General features: G+C 44.3%; 1 protein-coding gene across 1 annotated transcript in view; it reads right to left on the bottom strand.

Moving 5' to 3' along the window:
- The window catches only part of LOC139391626 (CUB and Sushi multiple domains 2), a 772,990-nt gene that overhangs the window by 211,018 nt on the left and 541,433 nt on the right, over positions 1-20,539 (bottom strand). The window contains exons 32-34 of the mRNA XM_071139005.1: positions 13,018-13,134; positions 9,789-9,902; positions 1,843-1,938 (exon numbers count right to left, since the gene is read on the bottom strand). Coding sequence (XP_070995106.1) covers positions 1,843-1,938; positions 9,789-9,902; positions 13,018-13,134 — 327 coding nt within the window. The remainder of the gene's footprint in view (positions 1-1,842; positions 1,939-9,788; positions 9,903-13,017; positions 13,135-20,539) is intronic.

Genomic DNA, 20,539 nt, shown 5'->3' on the forward strand with positions numbered 1-20,539 from the left:
TATAGTTTACCCTTTAGCAGAGTTAAACCATGTAGATAGAGACCTATAGTTTACCCTTTAGCAGAGTTAAACATGGTTAGACACCTATAGTTTACCCTTTAGCACAGTTAAACCATGTAGATAGAGACCTGTAGTTTACCCTTTAGCACAGTTAAACATGGTTAGAGACCTATAGTTTACCCTTTAGCACAGTTAAACATGGTTAGAGACCTATAGTTAACCCTTTAGCACAGTTAAACATGGTTAGACACCTATAGTTAACCCTTTAGCACAGTTAAACATGGTTAGACACCTATAGTTAACCCTTTAGCACAGTTAAACATGGTTAGAGACCTATAGTTTACCCTTTAGCACAGTTAAACCATGTAGATAGAGACCTGTAGTTTACCCTTTAGCACAGTTAAACCATGTAGATAGAGACCTGTAGTTTACCCTTTAGCACAGTTAAACATGGTTAGACACCTATAGTTTACCCTTTAGCACAGTTAAACATGGTTAGAGACCTATAGTTTACCCTTTAGCAGAGTTAAACATGGTTAGACACCTATAGTTTACCCTTTAGCACAGTTAAACATGGTTAGAGACCTATAGTTTACCCTTTAGCAGAGTTAAACCATGTAGATAGAGACCTATAGTTTACCCTTTAGCAGAGTTAAACATGGTTAGACACCTATAGTTTACCCTTTAGCACAGTTAAACCATGTAGATAGAGACCTATAGTTTACCCTTTAGCACATTTAAACATGGTTAGAGACCTATAGTTAACACTTTAGCACAGTTAAACCATGTAGATAGAGACCTATAGTTTACACTTTAGCACAGTTAAACCATGTAGATAGAGACCTATAGTTTACCCTTTAGCACAGTTAAACCATGTAGATAGAGACCTATAGTTTACCCTTTAGCACAGTTAAACATGGTTAGAGACCTATAGTTAACCCTTTAGCCCAGTTAAACCATGTAGATAGATACCTATAGTTAACCCTTTAGCACAGTTAAACAATGTAGATAGAGACCTATAGTTTACCCTTTAGCACAGTTAAACCATGTAGATAGAGACCTATAGTTTACCCTTTAGCACAGTTAAACATGGTTAGAGACCTATAGTTTACCCTTTAGCACAGTTAAACATGGTTAGAGACCTATAGTTTACCCTTTAGCACAGTTAAACATGGTTAGAGACCTATAGTTTACCCTTTAGCACAGTTAAACCATGTAGATAGAGACCTATAGTTAACCCTTTAGCACAGTTAAACATGGTTAGAGACCTATAGTTTACACTTTAGCACAGTTAAACCATGTAGATAGAGACCTATAGTTTACCCTTTAGCACAGTTAAACCATGTAGATAGAGACCTATAGTTTACCCTTTAGCACAGTTAAACATGGTTAGAGACCTATATTTAACCCTTTAGCACAGTTAAACCATGTAGATAGAGACCTATAGTTTACCCTTTAGCACAGTTAAACATGGTTAGAGACCTATAGTTAACCCTTTAGCACAGTTAAACATGGTTAGAGACCTATAGTTAACCCTTTAGCACAGTTAAACATGGTTAGAGACCTATAGTTAACCCTTTAGCACAGTTAAACATGGTTAGAGACCTATAGTTAAACCTTTAGCACAGTTAAACATGGTTAGAGACCTATAGTTTACCCTTTAGCACAGTTAAACATAGTTAGAGACAATTAAAGTAGGGTAACAGTCTTGTTAGAACAGGCTGAGAGGTAAAGAGAGGGGTGAGATGTACTCGTGTGTGTGTGTGTGTGTGAGTGTGTGTGTGTGAGAGTGAGTGTGTGTGTGTGTGTGTGTGCGTGTGTGTGTGTGTGTGTGTGTGTTACCTTGATACACAAGGTGGAATCCTTTGGAGCTGGATTGGCCTTTGGAGGTGAATCGGATCAGAACCTGATTGGATGTTGCCAACGGCAGCGACTCTCCTGAGAAAGAGAGAATGGAGTGAGAGAGTGGAGCGAGTGGAGAGAGTGGAGTGAGAGGGAGAGAGTGGAGTGAGAGAGTGGAGTGAGAGAATGGAGTGAGAGAGTGGAGAGAGTGGAGTGAGAGAATGCAGTGAGAGAGTGGAGTGAGAGAGTGGAGAGAGTGGAGTAAGAGAATGGAGTGAGAGAGTGGAGTGAGAGAGTGGAGAAAGTGGAGTGAGAGAATGGAGTGAGAGAGTGAGAGAGTGGAGTGAGAGAGTGAGAGAGTGGAGTGAGCGAGAGGAGTGAGAGAGTGGAGTGAGAGAGTGAGAGAGTGGAGTGAGAGAATGGAGTGCGAGAGAGGAGTGGGCGAGAGAGGAGTGAGAGAGTGGAGTGAGCGAGAGGAGTGAGCGAGAGGAGTGAGAGAGAGTAGTGAGTGAGTGGAGTGAGAGTGAGCGAGTGGAGTGAGAGAGTGGAGTGAGAGTGAGCGAGTGCAGTGAGAGAATGGAGTGAGAGAGTAGAGTGAGCGAGAGGAGTGAGAGAATGGAGAGAATGGAGTGAGAGAGTGGAGTGAGAGAGTGGTGTGAGAGAGTGGAGCGAGAGAGACAGATAAACCAACATAAAACACAGGAACGATGTTAATAAAGCTATCCACCGATGTGTAAGGGAAACAGGTAAGGTATTAAACTACCTGTATGAATCCTGAGATACAGATGCAGCCAAAACAAAGTCATGACATCACCAACCCCCTGGAGGTAAGCTAGTAGTAGCTCCTAGTACCACGGATGAGACAGCTGCACGTGAGCACAAGGTGTAGTATTGGACCTGAATATAATTTGTACCTTTTCACGGTCACTCTGTCTTCCCTACATCCCTACATGCATTGGCTGGCAGTTTTCTGTCTGTAGTGAGTTTCTGTTTGTGTTTCAATTTGACAGACCAAAATACTGTAAATGTGTAGAAAGGGTCACAGATACGTTGACCTCCATCCAGTCAGAGGTCATCATCAGTTCTCGTCTCTCATTATCCTCCCCCCCCTGCATGTCTCCAGAGAAATATGTATTACTATAAGTAGATACACAGGATGATATTGGTGTGACCCGTCTCTCTGTCTGTCTCTCAATTCTCTTCAATTTCAATATAAGGGCTATATATCTGGAAATATATGTTTACATTGTGAAATAAATCAAACAAAAGTGAAAAAAAAACGATGAAAAAAATGTTAAGTTCCAAAAGAATAGAGACATTTCAAATGTCATATTATGTGCAAATAGTTTAAATACAAAAGGGAAAATAAACATAAATAATGGTTTGTTTTATTTACAATGGTGTTTGTTCTTCACTGGTTGAACTTTTCTTGTGGCAACAGGTCACAAATATTGCTGCTGTGATGGCACACTGTGGTATTTCACCCAGTAGATATGGGAGTTTATCAAAATTGTGTTTGTTTTCGAATTCTTTGTGCATCTGTGTAACCTGAGGGAAATATGTGTCTCTAATATGGTCATACATTGGGCAGGAGGTTAGGAAGTGCAGCTCAGTTTCCACCTCATTTTGTGGGCAGTGTGGCACATAGCCTGTCTTCTCTTGAGAGCCAGTTCTGCCTTCGGCGGCCATTCTCAATAGCAAGGCTATGCTCACTGAGTCTGTACATAGTCAAAGCTTTCCTTAAGTTTGGGTCAGTCACAGTGGTCAGGTATTCTGCTACTGTGTACTCTCTGTTTAGGGCCAAATAGTGTCCTAGTTTGCTCTGTTTTTTTGTTAATTCTTTCCAATTGCGTCAAGTAATTATCTTTTTGTTTTCTCATGATTTGTTTTAGTCTAATTGTATCCAGGACCAGCTTGCTTAGGGGACTCTTCTACAGGTTAATTTCTCTGTAGGTGATGACTTTGTAATGGAAGCTTTGGGAATCGCTTTCTTTCCTGGATTTTGAAAATTAGCAGGTATCGGCCTAATTCTGCTCTGCATGCATTATTTGGTGTTTTACATTGTTCACGGGGGACATTTTTGCAGAATTCTGCATGCAGAGTTTCAATTTGGTGTTTGTCCCATTTTGTGAAGTCTTGGTTGGTGAGCGGACCCCAGACCTCACAACCATAGAGGGAGATGGGTTCTATAACTGATTCAAGTACTTTTAGCCAGATCCTAATTGGTGTGTCGAATTTTATGTTCCTTTCGATGGCATAGTGTCAGGTTGTACAAGGATCGGAGACAGGCGCAGGAATACGTAATAGAGGGGTTTAATAATCCACAATATGTCATGAAACAGGGACAAAGCCCAATACAAATCTACACATAAAAGACATGTAAAACAAACAAAAGAGAGAGAGGGAGGAAGGTGGTGAAGTTGTCCGGGCTGGAAGCAGTGATTTGATAGGTGAAGCTGTGTTGTGCACAGTGTTGGCAGTCACACCCAGCAGCCGGAGACGGCGCCCAACGTGGCCCGTCCTGCTCTGCTGTCACCACGGTTACACTGATTCCGCTGCGGGGCCCTACAGCATGCTGGGTAGTATATTACAGGATGTGCTCAGCGCGCCGTCATGGCGACAGTGTTTAAGAATCGCTATGGTGACAGGTATTAACACAGACAGAGTAGGTGTGGAAAGAGCAGGCGGGAGATCATCAGTGGGCTGTGTCCCAAATTCCACTCTATTCCCTTCAGTATTTAGTGCACTAGATTTGACCAATATGCACTATTATAGGAACAAGGGAAGCACATTTGGAGTGCACATGGAGTGTCTGGTACTGTCCCACTGCTACAGGATGAGTTGACGTCCGCAGTTTGACTCCTGACCAATTGTACATGATGTTTCCGCCGTTGTTTACTACGACCGACATAAGACAGGTGATTTCTCACCTCGATCTGGACGAGGATTTTTTTTTCTTTATTGAGTCGAACGCAAAGGATATACTGATCGTCCTGGAGCCCAAATCCAGTAGGAAGAGGAGATGCATCTACTTGCAAGACTACGTCAGCGATTCGGACAATCCACCTCTACCCTCCGTTCTAATGTGAAATCACTGGAGAGTAAACTGGATGAGCTCTTTTTTGAGACCAAAAGGACATTAAAAACATATAAAAATATCTTATGTTTTCACTGAGTCGTGCCTGAATGAGGACATGGGTTTTAAATGGGTTTTCATCGGCCAGGCAGAACAGTAGCCTCCAGTGGTCTATGTCGACGCGGCCCACTAACAAGGACTGTGCCACCGACTGTGGGCTCTCCTTTTCCGTGGCTGATGCAAGTCATTGCAAGGCTGCCTGCACAGACGGCATCCCCAGCCATGTCCTCAGAGCACAGCCCAACTGACTGTTTTTACAGACATATTCTCATCACTGACCATCTGAAATGGTCCACCCACACAGACAGTGTGGGGAAGAAGGTGCAACAGCGCCTTTTCAACCTCAGGAGGCTGACGAAATTTGGCTTGTCACCTAAAACCCTCACAAACTTTTACAGATGCACAATTGAGAGCCTCCTGTCGGGCTATATCACTGCGTGGCACAGCAACAGCTCCGCCCTCAACTGCTGGGCTTTCCAGAGGGTAGTGAGGTCTGCCCAACGCATCACCGGGGACAAACTACCTGCCCTTCAGGAGACCTACAGCACCTGATGTCACAGGAACGCCATAAAGATCATCAAGGACAACAACCACCCAAGCCACGGCCTGTTCACACCGCTATCATCCAGATGGAGAGGTCCAGGTGCATCAAAGCAGGGACCGAGAGACTGAAAAAGAGCTTCTATCTCAGGGTCATCAGACTGTTAAATAGCCATCACGAGCCGGCTTCCAACCGGTTACGTAACCCTGCAACTAAGAGGCTGCTGCCCCACATACATAGACTTGGAATCACTGGCCACCTTAAAAATGTTTAAATAATGTTTGCATACTGCTTTACTCATCTCACATGTATATACTGTATTCTATTTTACTCTATATTAGTCAAAGCCACTCCCACATTGTTCAAACTATTTAATTCCATTCTTTCACTTTTAGATTTATGTATATTGTTAGATACTACTGCACTGATGGAGCAAGGAACACAAGCATTTAGTTAGATACTACTGCACTGTTGGAGCTAGAAACACAAGCATTTAGTTAGATACTACTGCACTGTTGGAGCTAGAAACACAAGCATTTAGTTAGATACTACTGCACTGTTGGAGCTAGAAACACAAGCATTTAGTTAGATACTACTGCACTGTAGGAGCTAGGAACACAAGCATTTAGTTAGATACTACTGCACTGTTGGAGCTAGAAACACAAGCATTTAGTTAGATACTACTGCACTGTTGGAGCTAGGAACACAAGCATTTAGTTAGAGATTACTGTTGGAGCTAGGAACACAAGCATTTAGTTAGATATTACTACACTGTTGGAGCTAGGAACACAAGCATTTAGTTAGATATTACTGTACTGTTGGAGCTAGGAACACAAGCATTTAGTTAGATACCACTGTACTGTTGGAGCTAGGAACACAAGCATTTAGTTAGATATTACTGTTGGAGCTAGGAACACAAGCATTTAGTTAGATATTAATGCACTGTTGGAGCTAGGAACACAAGCATTTAGTTAGATATTAATGCACTGTTGGAGCTAGGAACACAAGCATTTAGTTAGATATTACTGTTGGAGCTAGAAACACAAGCATTTCACTACACCCGCAATAACATCTGCTAAACATGAGTATGCGACCAATACAATTTGATTTTATTTTGATTTGATATGCTTGGTTAGAGACTACGGAGCTGCCAAGACCACTTTATGTATCCCTCTCTGTCTGTTTATTGAGCTGTAAAAGGTAGTATTCAGAAGCTGCTGCCCCTGGACAGGAACCAGGGGATTATTCTGTCTGTCAGGCCATGGAGCTGAGGCAATGAGAGATGGAAAATTGCACTATAAGATTGCAGGATTTTTCTTGATCTCACTGTCTTTTCTCTTCCTCTAAATCCCACTTCCTCTAAATCCCACTTCTCTATTCCCTCTTCCTCTAAATCCCTCTTCCCTCTTCCTCTAAATTCCTCTTCCTCTTCCTCTAAATCTCTCTTCCTCTTCCTCTAAATCTCTCTTCCTCTTCCTCTATATCCCTCTTCTCTTTTCCTCTATATCCCTCTTCTCTTTTCCTCTCTCTCTGTCCCTCTCTCTCGTCCCTTTCTCTCCGTCCCTCTCTCTCGTCCCTCTCTCTCCGGCCCTCTCTCTCCGGCCCCCTAATTGGTACGCCCTCCACACACAGCTGGTTGGTACGCCCTCCACACACAGCTGGTTGGTACGTCCTAAACACAGCTGGTTGGTACGCCCTCCACACACAGCTGGTTGGTTTGCCCTCCACACACAGCTGGTTGGTACGCCCTCCACACACAGCTGGTTGGTACGCCCTCCACACAGCTGGTTGGTACGCCCTCCACACACAGCTGGTTGGTACACCCTCCACACACAGCTGGTTGCTACGTCCTCAACACAGCTGGTAGGTACGCCCTCACACACACAGCTGGTTGCTACGTCCTCAACACAGCTGGTAGGTACGCCCTCACACACACAGCTGGTTGGTACGCCCTCAACACAGCTGGTTGGTACGCCCTCCACACAGCTGGTTGGTACGCCCTCCACACACAGCTGGTTGGTACACCCTCCACACACAGCTGGTTGCTACGTCCTCAACACAGCTGGTAGGTACGCCCTCACACACACAGCTGGTTGCTACGTCCTCAACACAGCTGGTAGGTACGCCCACACACACACAGCTGGTTGGTACGCCCTCAACACAGCTGGTTGGTACGTCCTCCACACACAGCTGGTTGGTACACCCTCAACACAGCTGGTTGGTACGTCCTCCACACACAGCTGGTTGCTACGTCCTAAACACAGCTGGTTGGCATGCCCTCACACACAGCTGGTTGGTACGCCCTCCACACACAGCTGGTTGGTACGCCTTCAACACAGCTGGTTGGTATGCCCTCCCACACAGCTGGTCGGTATGCCCTCACACACACAGCTGGTTGGTACGCCCTCAACACACACAGCTGGTTGGTATGCCCTCACACGCAGCTGGTTGGTACGCCCTCACACACAGCTGGTTGGTACGCCTTCAACACAGCTGGTTGGTACGCCCTCAACACAGCTGGCATCAATATGTAAATTCTGACTGTTGTCTATCAATAGGCTACCAGTTTTCTATATGAAAAGAATAGTGAATGTGATTGATCTGCAGAGATGGGCGAGTGACCAAATCTCTCACCACCAAAGTCACGTATCACCTCTTTTCCTATGTGGATCGGCGTTGGATTCGTTAAAATCAGAGCTCCCATGTCAGTCGTTTTGACATGGCAGGAGAGTAACAATTCCAGCCAGAATATATACTATCGTAACTGTGTGTCTCTAAAATAACAAATAGCATTTTTTACCAATGTCTGCCATTTACATGATCCACATATTTACGCGTGAACTATATGACAAACTTCCTGGAAGCTCTGTATATATATATATATATATATATATATATATATATACAATATTCTGCCCATATGAAGACATTTATTTTAGGCCCAAAAAAAACTGCTGATTGAATGAAAAGACATCAAACGTGAACAACGTTGTTTCACTGTGTTTTAGAACAGACTCACAATAGGCTCCTGCTCTCTTCACAGCTGTCTCCTTCACTGTGTTTAATAACAGACTCACAATAGGCTACTGCTCTCTTCACAGCTGTCGCCTTCACTGTGTTTAATAACAGACTCACAAAAGGCTACTGCTCTCTTCACAGCTGTCTCCTTCACTGTGTTTAATAACAGACTCACAATAGGCTACTGCTCTCTTCACAGCTGTCTCCTTCACTGTGTTTAATAACAGACTCACAATTGGCTACTGCTCTCTTCACAGCTGTCGCCTGCTGAAATACAGGGGAACTAGAGGTATGGTAGAAGACAGTGGGCTGAGGACTCAGTACGCAGCGTTGGGCTGAGGACTCAGTACGCAGCGTTGGGCTTTCGCTTGCGTGTTTTTCTGGACAAAAAAAGTGATTGTGAATGTGTGTGTACCTGTGTGTGTGTACCTGTGTGTGTGTACCTGTGTGTGTGTACCTGTGTGTGTGTACCTGTGTGTGTACCTGTGTGTGTACCTGTGTCTGTGTACCTGTGTGTGTACCTGTGTGTGTACCTGTGTGTGTACCTGTGTGTGTGTACCTGTGTGTGTAGCTGTGTGTCTACCTGTGTGTGTGTACCTGTGTGTACCTGTGTGTGTACGCGTGTGTGTGTACCTGTGTGTGTACCTGTGTGTGTACACGTGTGTGTGTACCTGTGTGTACCTGTGTGCGTGTACCTGTGTGTGTACCTATGTGTACCTGTGTGTGTGTGTACCTGTGTGTGTGTGTGTACCTGTGTGTGTACCTGTGTGTGTACCTGTATGTGTAGCTGTGTGTGTGTGTGTACCTGTGTGTGTGTACCTGTGTGTGTACGTGTGTGTGTGTGTACCTGTGTGTGTACCTGTGTGTGTACCTGTGTGTGTACCTGTGTGCGTACCTGTGTGTACCTGTGTGTGTGTACCTGTGTGTGTGTGCATCTGTGTGTGTACCTGTATGTGTAGCTGTGTGTGTGTGTGCCTGTGTGTGTGTGCCTGTGTGTGTGTACCTGTGTGTGTATACCTGTGTGTGTGTACCTGTCTGTGTGTGTGTGTACCTGTGTGTGTGTACTTGTGTGTGTGTACCTGTGTGTGTACCTGTGTGTGTACCTGTGTGTGTGTGTACCTGTGTGTGTACCTGTGTGTGTGTACCTGTGTGTGTACATGTGTGTGTACATGTGTGTGTACCTGTGTGTGTGTACCTGTGTGTGTGTACCTGTGTGTGTGTACCTGTGTGTGTGTACCTGTGTGTGTGTACCTGTGTGTGTCCCAGACAGGGAACTGAGGACTCTGGAATGCTGCGTTGCTCCATCGTAGATTTCCACCACGTCATTCAGAGCCGTCTGGAAGAACGTAAACTGGCTGAACACCACTGAAGAAGACAGAGAAGAATGAAAACAGGAAGTTAAATGTTATGCAATTTAAAATACTTGTTTCAAATTATACCATCATAGGAAACTCAATATTGATCAATTGAAATTTCAACACCTTAGGAGATTGCTAAGATCACCAAAGGTTGAATAGATGGATGAAAGCAATATGCTGAGAGAGAGAGACACAGACAGACAGACAGACAGACAGACAGACAGACAGACAGACAGACAGACAGACAGAGCAGGAGATGTAGATGGATACGTAGTGATCTGGGTCATCTAGATAGAAATGAGACTCATAGACAGAAACATGACTCATCGAAACATAACTCATCTCGACAGAAACATGACTCATCTAGATAGAAATATGACTCATCTCGACAGAAACATGACTCATCTAGATAGAAATATGACTCATCTCAAAAGAAACATGACTCATCTAGATAGAAACATGACTCATCTAGACAGAAACATGACTCATCTACACATGACCCATCTAGACAGAAACATGACTCATCGAAACATGACTCATCTAGACAGAAACATGACTCATATAGACAGAAACATGACTCATCTCGACAGAAACATGACTCATCTCGACAGAAACATGACTCATCTAGACAGAAACATGACTCATCTAGATAGAAACATGAATCATCTAGACAGAAACATGACTCATCTACACAAGACTCATCTAGACAGAAACTTGACTCATCAAAATATGACTCATCTAGACAGAAACATGACTCATCAAAACATGACTCATCAAGACAGAAACATGACTCATCTAGACAGAAACATGACTCATCTAGATAGAAACATGACTCATCTAGATAGAAACATGACTCATCTAGATAGAAACATGACTCATCTAGACAGAAACATGACTCATCTAGACAGAAACATGACTCATCTAGATAGAAACATGACTCATCTAGATAGAAACATTGCTCATCTAGACATGACTCATCTAGATAGAAACATGACTCATCTAGATAGAAACATGACTCATCAAAACATGACTCATCTAGACAGAAACATGAATCATCTAGATAGAAACATGACTCATCTAGACATGACTCATCTAGATAGAAACATGACTCATCTAGATAGAAAAATGACTCATCTAGACAGAAACATGACTCATCTACACGACTCACCTAGACAGAAACATTAGTCATCGAAACATGACTCATCTAGACAGAAACATGACTCATCTAGACAGAAACATGACTCATTGAAACATGACTCATCTAGACAGAAACATGACTCATCTAGATAGAAACATGACTCATCTAGACAGAAACATGACTCATCTACACATGACCCATCTAGACAGAAACATGACTCATCGAAACATGACTCATCTAGACAGAAACATGACTCATCTAGATAGAAACATGACTCATCTAGACAGAAACATGACTCATCTAGATATAAACATGACTCATCTAGACATAACTCATATAGATAGAAACATGACTCATCTAGATTGAAACATGACTCATCGAATCATGACTCATCTAGATAGAAATGAGACTCAGACAGAGACATAACTCATCTCGACAGAAACATGACTCATCTCGACAGAAACATGACTCATCTAGATAGAACACTACTTTAGACCAGAGCCCTATGGCACCCTATTCCCTATATAGTGCACTACTTTAGACCAGAGCCCTATGGAACCCTATTCCCTATATAGTGCACTACTTTAGACCAGAGCCCTATAGAACCCTATTCCCTATATAGTGCACTACTTCTAATCATGGACCATGAGGTGCATTATTTAGGAGATAAGGAACCATTTCGGCTCCATCCTCCGTCATTAGACTGGCAAAAAGCTCATTATCACCCTGTACCCTCTGAGGGAGATGAGGAAGGAGAGGCCGGGGAGAGGGTACGCACAGTGGTTCCTCAATTAAATGTTGAAAGCTGAAACACTTGTGGTAGATGGTGGCAGATTGTGTTTGTTTTATTTATGAAATGTACTAGTTTATTTAGACAATATTCGTTTCGAATTGGCCTATTTAGCAGACTTTTTCTCAACATCAAGCTATTTTTGTCAGCACAGAGCTGAGTGACTCACTCATTCCTGGCTTTGGATCAAAATGAATAAGTAGTATAATTGATTTCTTATTGTCTTTTTATTAATGAAGAAATGTTTCGACCAAGTTAATCTGCTCATGTTGTCTGTGTTCAATTTATTGTGATATTGTGGTTACAATGAAGAAGGTCTGTCTGTCTTTCTGTCTGCAATTCTGACAGATCTCTCAGACAGACAGACAGACAGACAGACAGACAGACAGACAGACAGACAGACAGACAGACAGACAGACAGACAGGGCTCTGCTCTAAAGTAGTGCACTATATAGGGCAAAGGGTTCTGGTCTAAAGTAGTGCACTATATAGGGAATAGGGCTTGGGTCTAAAGTAGGGCACTATATAGGGAATAGGGCTCTGGTGTAAAGTAGGGCACTATATAGGGAATATGGCCCTGGTCTAAAGTAGTGCACTATATAGGGAATAGGGCTCTGGTCTAAAGTAGTGCACTATATAGGTAATAGGGTCCTGGTCTAAAGTAGTGCACTATATAGGGAATAGGGCTCTGGTCTAAAGTAGGCCCTATATAGGGAATAGGGCTCTGGTCTAAAGTAGTGTACTATATATAGGGAATAGGGTTCCATAGGGCCCTGGTCTAAAGTAGTGCACTATATAGGGAATAGGGTTCCATTTGGAATGCATGTTGTGTTCTTCCTTCTGTGAGAGTGTTCAGACGCCCACACTTCACTGCAGTCCATCACAGGGGGTGAGCGGGAGTGATGGTGTGTGTGTGTGTGTGAGAGAGAAAGAGAGATGGTGTGAGGTGCATGGAGAGATAGCCAGACGCTGTGTAAAGGGAGTGAAATACTGTTCCTGAGTGTTGAGACACACAAAGGATTAACATGTCTCAGAGTATGAAGTGTCCCTAGAAGTTGATCTCAAGTCAGATTTGTATTTTACCCTTTCAACGGATCACATTAGATTATGGAGGGGTTACGCTGATCCTAGATCTGTACCTAAGGTCAACTTCTATCCAGGAGTGAAGGATAAATTGTGTGTTGTAGCACTCACCATAGTCTTTGGGCACGACCACCGAGTACAGACATGTCCGGGCACTGCTGTAGTTGCCTGGGTAACCGGGAGACAAGACCACACCCTCCAGCCCAGAATACTGCCCTCCACACAGAGCTAGAAGGATGGAGAGAGAGAAAGAGACAGAGAGAGAGAGAGAGAGAAAGAGAGAGAGAGACAGAGAGAGAAAGAGACAGAGAGAGAGAGAGAGAGAAAGAGAGAGAGAAAAAGAGGGAGCGAGAGAGAGAGAGAAACAGACAGAGAGAGCGACAGAGAGAGGGAAAGAGAGGGAGAAACAGACAGAGGGAGCGACAGAGAGAGGGAATGGAAAGAGATGTGACAGAGATATTCAATTTCTCTGTTTTTCTTCCACCATCGTTGTTAAATTACTTTTCTTGTCTGTTGCCGACTGGGCTTCTTGGCGGCTGTGTGTCCCTGGTGTGTGCTGGAGTGAAATTGCAATGTTTTCTAAGTGTCTCTCGGGGTTAGCCTGGAGAGATGAGGCTTGAACCCTCTCTCTCTCATGCTAGATAGACATTGTAATACCAAGGGATCTATTTTAATAAATCTAACATAAATCTAAGTGCTTTATAGGTTCAGGGGTGTGTCAGAAATATTTCAGCTATTTTCACAACCAGAATTATGGGCGCGGTGGCACGAAAGGGCTGTCAAATCTTAACTTGTTATGGCTGCAGGGGCAGTATTGAGTAGCTTGGATGAATAAGGTGCCCAGAGTAAACGGCCAGCTACTCAGTCTCAGTTGCTAATATATGCATATTATTATTAGTATTGGATAGAAACCACTCTAAAGTTTCCAAAACTGTCAAAATATTGTCTGTGAGTATAACATAACTGATATTGCAGGCGAAACCCTGAGGAAAATCAAAGCAGGAAGTGGCTTCTATTTTGAAATCTCCATGTTCCATAGCCTCCCTTTGCTCCATTTAAAGGGATATCAACCAGATTCCTTTTCCTATTCTATCGCTTCCTCAAGGTGTCAGTCTTTAGACATAGTTTCAGGCTTTTATTTTGAAAAATGAGCCAGAACGATAACATCGCGTCAAGTGGTCACATGAGTTTTGCTCGCCCAACTGAGTTTGGACAGCCATTGCTTTCGCTGTGAAGCATAATTTCAAAATCTGACACAACAGGTCGTTTAACAAAAGGCTAAGCTTTTTGTTTGTTTTCCTATATTGCACTTGTGATTTCATGAATATAAATATTTTTAGTAATATTCATTGAATGTAGCGCTATGCTCTTCAGCGGTTGTTGATGACAATTATCCCGTTAACGGGATTGCAGCCATGACAAGTTGGCCAATCAGAATGTGCTCCATTACTAACTATTTGGTTGCTTCAAGTTAAAGTATGTTGGTTTGCTTATACTTTTACTTCTAATTTTGATTCTGAAGTACATTTTAGAGATTCCATTTTCCTTTTGATACGTAAGTATATTTAAAACCAAATACTTGTAGACTTTGACTCAAGTAGTATTTTACTTTCACATTTATTTGAGTCATTTTAACGTATCTTTACTGTTACTCAAGTATGAGAACTGCCATCTGAGAATTCATAGGCGATTAAATAAACCCCCACTACCTTCCATTCTGCAAGCAAACGTGCATTCTTTGGACAATGAAATAGATGACCTACGCGGAAGACTAAACTACCAACGGGACATTCAAAACTGTAGTATCTTATCTGATGCTTCACAGAGTCGTGGCTGAACAACATCATCTATCAACATACAGCTGGCTGGACCGGCAGGATAGAATAGCGGCGTCTGGTAAGACAATGGACGGCGGACTATGTGTTTTTGTAAATAACAGCTGGAGCATGATATATTTAAGGAAGCCTCGAGCTATTGCCCGCCTGAGGTAGAGTATCTCATGATAAGCTGTAGACCACACCACCTACCTAGAGAGTTTCCATCTGTATTTTTCATAGCTGTTTTACATACCATCACAGACTGAGGCTGGCACTAAGACACCATTGAATGAGCTGCATTACGCCATAAGTAAACAAGAAAACGCTCACCCAGAGGCGGCACTCCGGGAAACTTAACTTATTATGGCTGGTGGCAGTATTTTGAATGAATAAGGTGCCCAGAGTAAACTGCCTGCTACTCAGGCCCAGAAGCTAAGATATGCATATTATTAGTATATTTGGATAAGGGCCTCCCGGGTGGCGCAGTGGTTAAGGGCGCTGTGCCAGCTGTGCCACCAGAGACTCTGGGTTCACGCCCAGGCTCTGTTGTAACCGGCCGTGACCGGGAGGTCCGTGGGGTGACGCACAATTGGCCTAGCGTCGTCCGGGTTAGGGAGGGTTTGGCCGGCAGGGATATCCTTGTCTCATCGCGCACCAGCGACTCCTGTGGCGGGCCAGGCGCAGTGCGCGCTAACCAAGGTTGCCAGGTGCATGGTGTTTCCTCCGACACATTGGTGCGGCTGGCTACCGGGTTGGATGCACGCTGTGTTAAGAAGCAGTGCGGCTTGGTTGGGTTGTGTATCGGAGGACGCATGACTTTCAACCTTCGTTTCTCCCGAGCCCGTATGGGAGTTGTAGTGATGAGACAAGATAGTAGCTACTAACAATTGGATACCATGAAATTGGGAAGAAAAAGCGGTAAAAATTCAAAAAATAAATAAATATATTAGTTTATTTGGATAGAAAACACTCTGGAGTTTCTAAAACGGTTTGAATGTCTGTGAGTATAACAGAACTCAAATGGCAGGCAAAAATCTGAGAAAAAAAATACAGCATCTGAGCTTTGTAGTTTTTCAACTCTTTGCCTATCCCAGATAGTGTAAATTTGGTCCGATTGCACTTCCTAAGGCTAGATGTCAACAGTCTACAGAACCTTGTTTGAGGCTTCCTTCAGTGAAGGAGGAGAGAATGAGAGCTGATTGCGTAAGAGGTCTGGGAGAATGTCAGAATGTCATGAGCTCAGTCTCGCGCACTCCCGTGCGGTTGAAACATTATTGAAGATATATATTAAAAACATCCTAAAGATTGATTCTATACTTCGTTTGACATGTTTCTACAGACTGTAACGGAACATTTAGACTTTTCGTTTGGCCTGCGCGTCGTGAATATTGATTTGTGAACTAAACAAGCAAACAAAAAGGAGGTATTTGGACATTAATGATGGACTTTATCGAACAAAACAAACATTTATTGTGGAAGTGCATTCTGATGAATATCATCAAAGGTAAGTGCATATTTATAATGATATTTCTGACTTTGTTGACTCCACAACATGGCGGGTATCTGTATGGCTGGTTTTTGTGTGAGGGCCGTACTCAGATTATTGCATGGTGTGATTTTTCGGTAAAGATTGACACAGCGGTTGCATTAAGTCCATTTTACAAAATATCTATCAGCATGTTAAATGCGCAACCAGAGGGAAAAATAACTCTGGACCACCTTTACTCCACACACAGAGACACATACAAAGCTCTCCCTCGCCCTCCATTTGGCAAATCTGACCAAAATGTTATCCTACTGATTCCTGCTTACAAGCAAAAAATGTAAGCAGTAAGCACCAGTGACAAGATCAATAAAAAAGTGGTCAGATGAAGCAGATGCTGAGCTACAGGACTGTTTTGCACAGACTGGAATATGTTCCGGGATTCTTCTGATGGCATTGAGGAGTTTACCACATCAGTCATTGGCATCATCAATAAGTGTATCAATGACGTCGTCCCCACAGTGACTGTACGTACATACCCCAACCAGAAGCCATGGATTACAGGCAACATCCAAGCTGAGCTAAAGGCTAGAACTGCCGCTTTCAAGGAGTGGGACTTCTAACCCAGAAGCTTATAAGAAAGCCCTCTATGCCCTCCGAAGAACCATCAAACAGGCAAAGCATTAATACAGGACTAAGATCAAATCATACTACAACAGCTCTGACGCTCGTCAGATGTGGCAGGGCATGCAAACCATTACAGACTACAAAGGGAAGCACAGCCAAGAGCTGCCCAGTGACACGAGCCTACCAGACGAGCTAAACTACTTCTATGCTCTGTGCTCGCTTCAAGGCATATAACACTGAAACATGCATGAGAGCACCAGCTGTTCCAGTAGACTGTGTGATCACGCTCTCCGCAGTGAACAGTTCAACATTCACAAGGCCGCAGGGCCAGAAGGATTACCAGGATGTGTACTGTGAGCATACGCTGACCAACTGGCAAGTGTCTTCACTGACATTTTCAACCTCTCCCTGTCCGAGTCTGTAATACCAACGTGTTTTAAGCAGACCACCATAATGCCTGTGCCCAAGAACACTAAGGTAACCTGCCTAAATGATTCTTGACCCGTAGCACTCACGTCTGTAGCCATGAAGTGCTTTCATAGGCTAGTCAAGGCTCACATCAACATCATCATCCCAGAAACCCTAGACCCACTCCAATTTGCATACTGCCCCAACAGATCCACAGATGATACAATCTCTATTGCGCTCCACATTGCTTGAAAAAGAGAACAGAGCACGCCCCCATTCTCATAGACGGGGCTGCAGTGGTGCAGGTTAAGAGCTTCAAGTTCCTTGGTGTCCACATCACCAACAAACTAACATGGTCCAAGCACACCAAGACAGTCGTGAAGAGGGCACGACAACACCTTTTCCCCCTCAGGAGACTGAAAAGATTTGGCATGAGTCCTCAAAAGGTTCTACAGCTGCGCCATCGAGAGCATGGTTGCATCTGGTTGCATCACTGCCAAGTATGGCAGCTGCTCGGCCTCCAACCACAAGGCAGTGCTAAAGGCACAGTACATCACTGGGGCCAAGCTTCCTGCCATCCAGGACCTCTTTACCAGTGTTAAAGGAAGCCTAAAAAATTGTCAAAGACTCCAGCCACCCTAGTCATAGACTGTTCTCTTTGCTTCCACATGACAAGCGGTACTGGAGCGCCATGTCTAGGTCCAAGAGGCTTCTAAACAGCTCCTACCCCCAATCCAAAGGACTCCTGAACAGCTAATCAAATGGCTAACCAGACTATTGGCATTGCCCCCTTTTAAACCTCTCTGTTGTTATCATCTATGCAAAGTCACTTTAATAACTCTAACTGCATGTACATATTACCTCAACTAAACGGTGACCCTGTACCTGTACCCCCCTGTATATAGCATTCACATTGACTCTGTACTGGTACCCCCTGTATATAGCCTCCACATTGACTCTGTTCCGGTACCCCCCTGTATATAGTCTCCACATTGACTCTGTACCGTAACACCCTGTATATAGCCTCCACATTGACTCTGTACCGGTATCCCCTGTATATAGCCTCCACATTGACTCTGTACCGGTATCCCCTGTATATAGCCTCCACATTGACTCTGTACCGGTATCCCCTGTATATAGCCTCCACATTGACTCTGTACCGGTACCCCCTGTATATAGCCTCCACATTGACTCTGTACCGGTATCCCCTGTATATAGCCTCCACATTGACTCTGTACCGGTATCCCCTGTATATAGCCTCCACATTGACTCTGTACCGGTATCCCCTGTATATAGCCTCCACATTGACTCTGTACCGTAACACCCTGTATATAGCCTCCACATTGACTCTGTACCGGTCCCCCCTGTATATAGCCTCCACATTGACTCTGTACCGGTACCCCCTGTATATAGCATTCACATTGACTCTGTACCGGTACCCCCTGTATATAGCCTCCACATTGACTCTGTACCGGTATCCCCTGTATATAGCCTCCACATTGACTCTGTACCGGTATCCCCTGTATATAGCCTCCACATTGACTCTGTACCGGTATCCCCTGTATATAGCCTCCACATTGACTCTGTACCGTAACACCCTGTATATAGCCTCCACATTGACTCTGTACCGGTACCCCCTGTATATAGCCTCCACATTGACTCTGTACCGGTACACCCTGTATATAGCCTCCACATTGACTCTGTACCGGTACCCCCTGTATATAGCCTCCACATTGACTCTGTACCGGTACCCCCTGTATATAGCCTCCACATTGACTCTGTACCGGTACCCCCTGTATATAGTCTCCACATTGACTCTGTACCGTAACACCCTGTATATAGCCTCCACATTGACTCTGTACCGTAACACCCTGCATATAGCCTCCACATTGACTCTGTACCGGTACCCCCTGTATATAGCCTCCACATTGACTCTGTACCGGTATCCCCTGTATATTACCTCCACATTGACTCTGTACTGGTACCCCCTGTATATAGCCTCCACATTGACTCTGTACCGGTACCCCCTGTATATAGCTTCCACATTGACTCTGTACCGGTATCCCCTGTATATAGCCTCCACATTGACTCTGTACCGGTACACCCTGTATATAGCCTCCACATTGACTCTGTACCGGTACCCCCTGTATATAACCTCCACATTGACTCTGTACCGGTACCCCCTGTATATAGCCTCCACATTGACTCTGTACCGGTATCCCCTGTATATAGCCTCCACATTGACTCTGTACCGTAACACCCTGTATATAGCCTCCACATTGACTCTGTACCGGTACCCCCTGTATATAGCCTCCACATTGACTCTGTACCGGTATCCCCTGTATATAGCCTCCACATTGACTCTGTACCGTAACACCCTGTATATAGCCTCCACATTGACTCTGTACCGGTACCCCCTGTATATAGCCTCCACATTGACTCTGTACCGGTATCCCCTGTATATAGCCTCCACATTGACTCTGTACCGTAACACCCTGTATATAGCCTCCACATTGACTCTGTACCGGTACCCCCTGTATATAGCCTCCACATTGACTCTGTACCGGTACACCCTGTATATAGCCTCCACATTGACTCTGTACCGGTACCCCCTGTATATAGCCTCCACATTGACTCTGTACCGGTACCCCCTGTATATAGCCTCCACATTGACTCTGTACCGGTACCCCCTGTATATAGACTCCACATTGACTCTGTACCGTAACACCCTGTATATAGCCTCCACATTGACTCTGTACCGTAACACCCTGCATATAGCCTCCACATTGACTCTGTACCGGTACACCCTGTATATAGCCTCCACATTGACTCTGTACCGGTACCCCCTGTATATAGCCTCCACATTGACTCTGTACCGGTACCCCCTGTATATAGCCTCCACATTGACTCTGTACCGGTATCCCCTGTATATAGCCTCCACATTGACTCTGTACTGGTACCCCCTGTATATAGCCTCCACATTGACTCTGTACCGGTACCCCCTGTATATAGCCTCCACATTGACTCTGTACCGGTATCCCCTGTATATAGCCTCCACATTGACTCTGTACCGGTACACCCTGTATATAGCCTCCACATTGACTCTGTACCGGTACCCCCTGTATATAACCTCCACATTGACTCTGTACCGGTACCCCCTGTATATAGCCTCCACATTGACTCTGTACCGGTACCCCCTGTATATAGCCTCCACATTGACTCTGTACCGGTACCCCCTGTATATAGCCTCCACAATGACTCTGTACCGGTGCCCCCTGTATATAGCCTCCACATTGAC

Source organism: Oncorhynchus clarkii, chromosome 32 (genome assembly GCF_045791955.1).
Source record: "Oncorhynchus clarkii lewisi isolate Uvic-CL-2024 chromosome 32, UVic_Ocla_1.0, whole genome shotgun sequence".
In the NCBI taxonomy this organism is placed as follows: domain Eukaryota; kingdom Metazoa; phylum Chordata; class Actinopteri; order Salmoniformes; family Salmonidae; genus Oncorhynchus; species Oncorhynchus clarkii.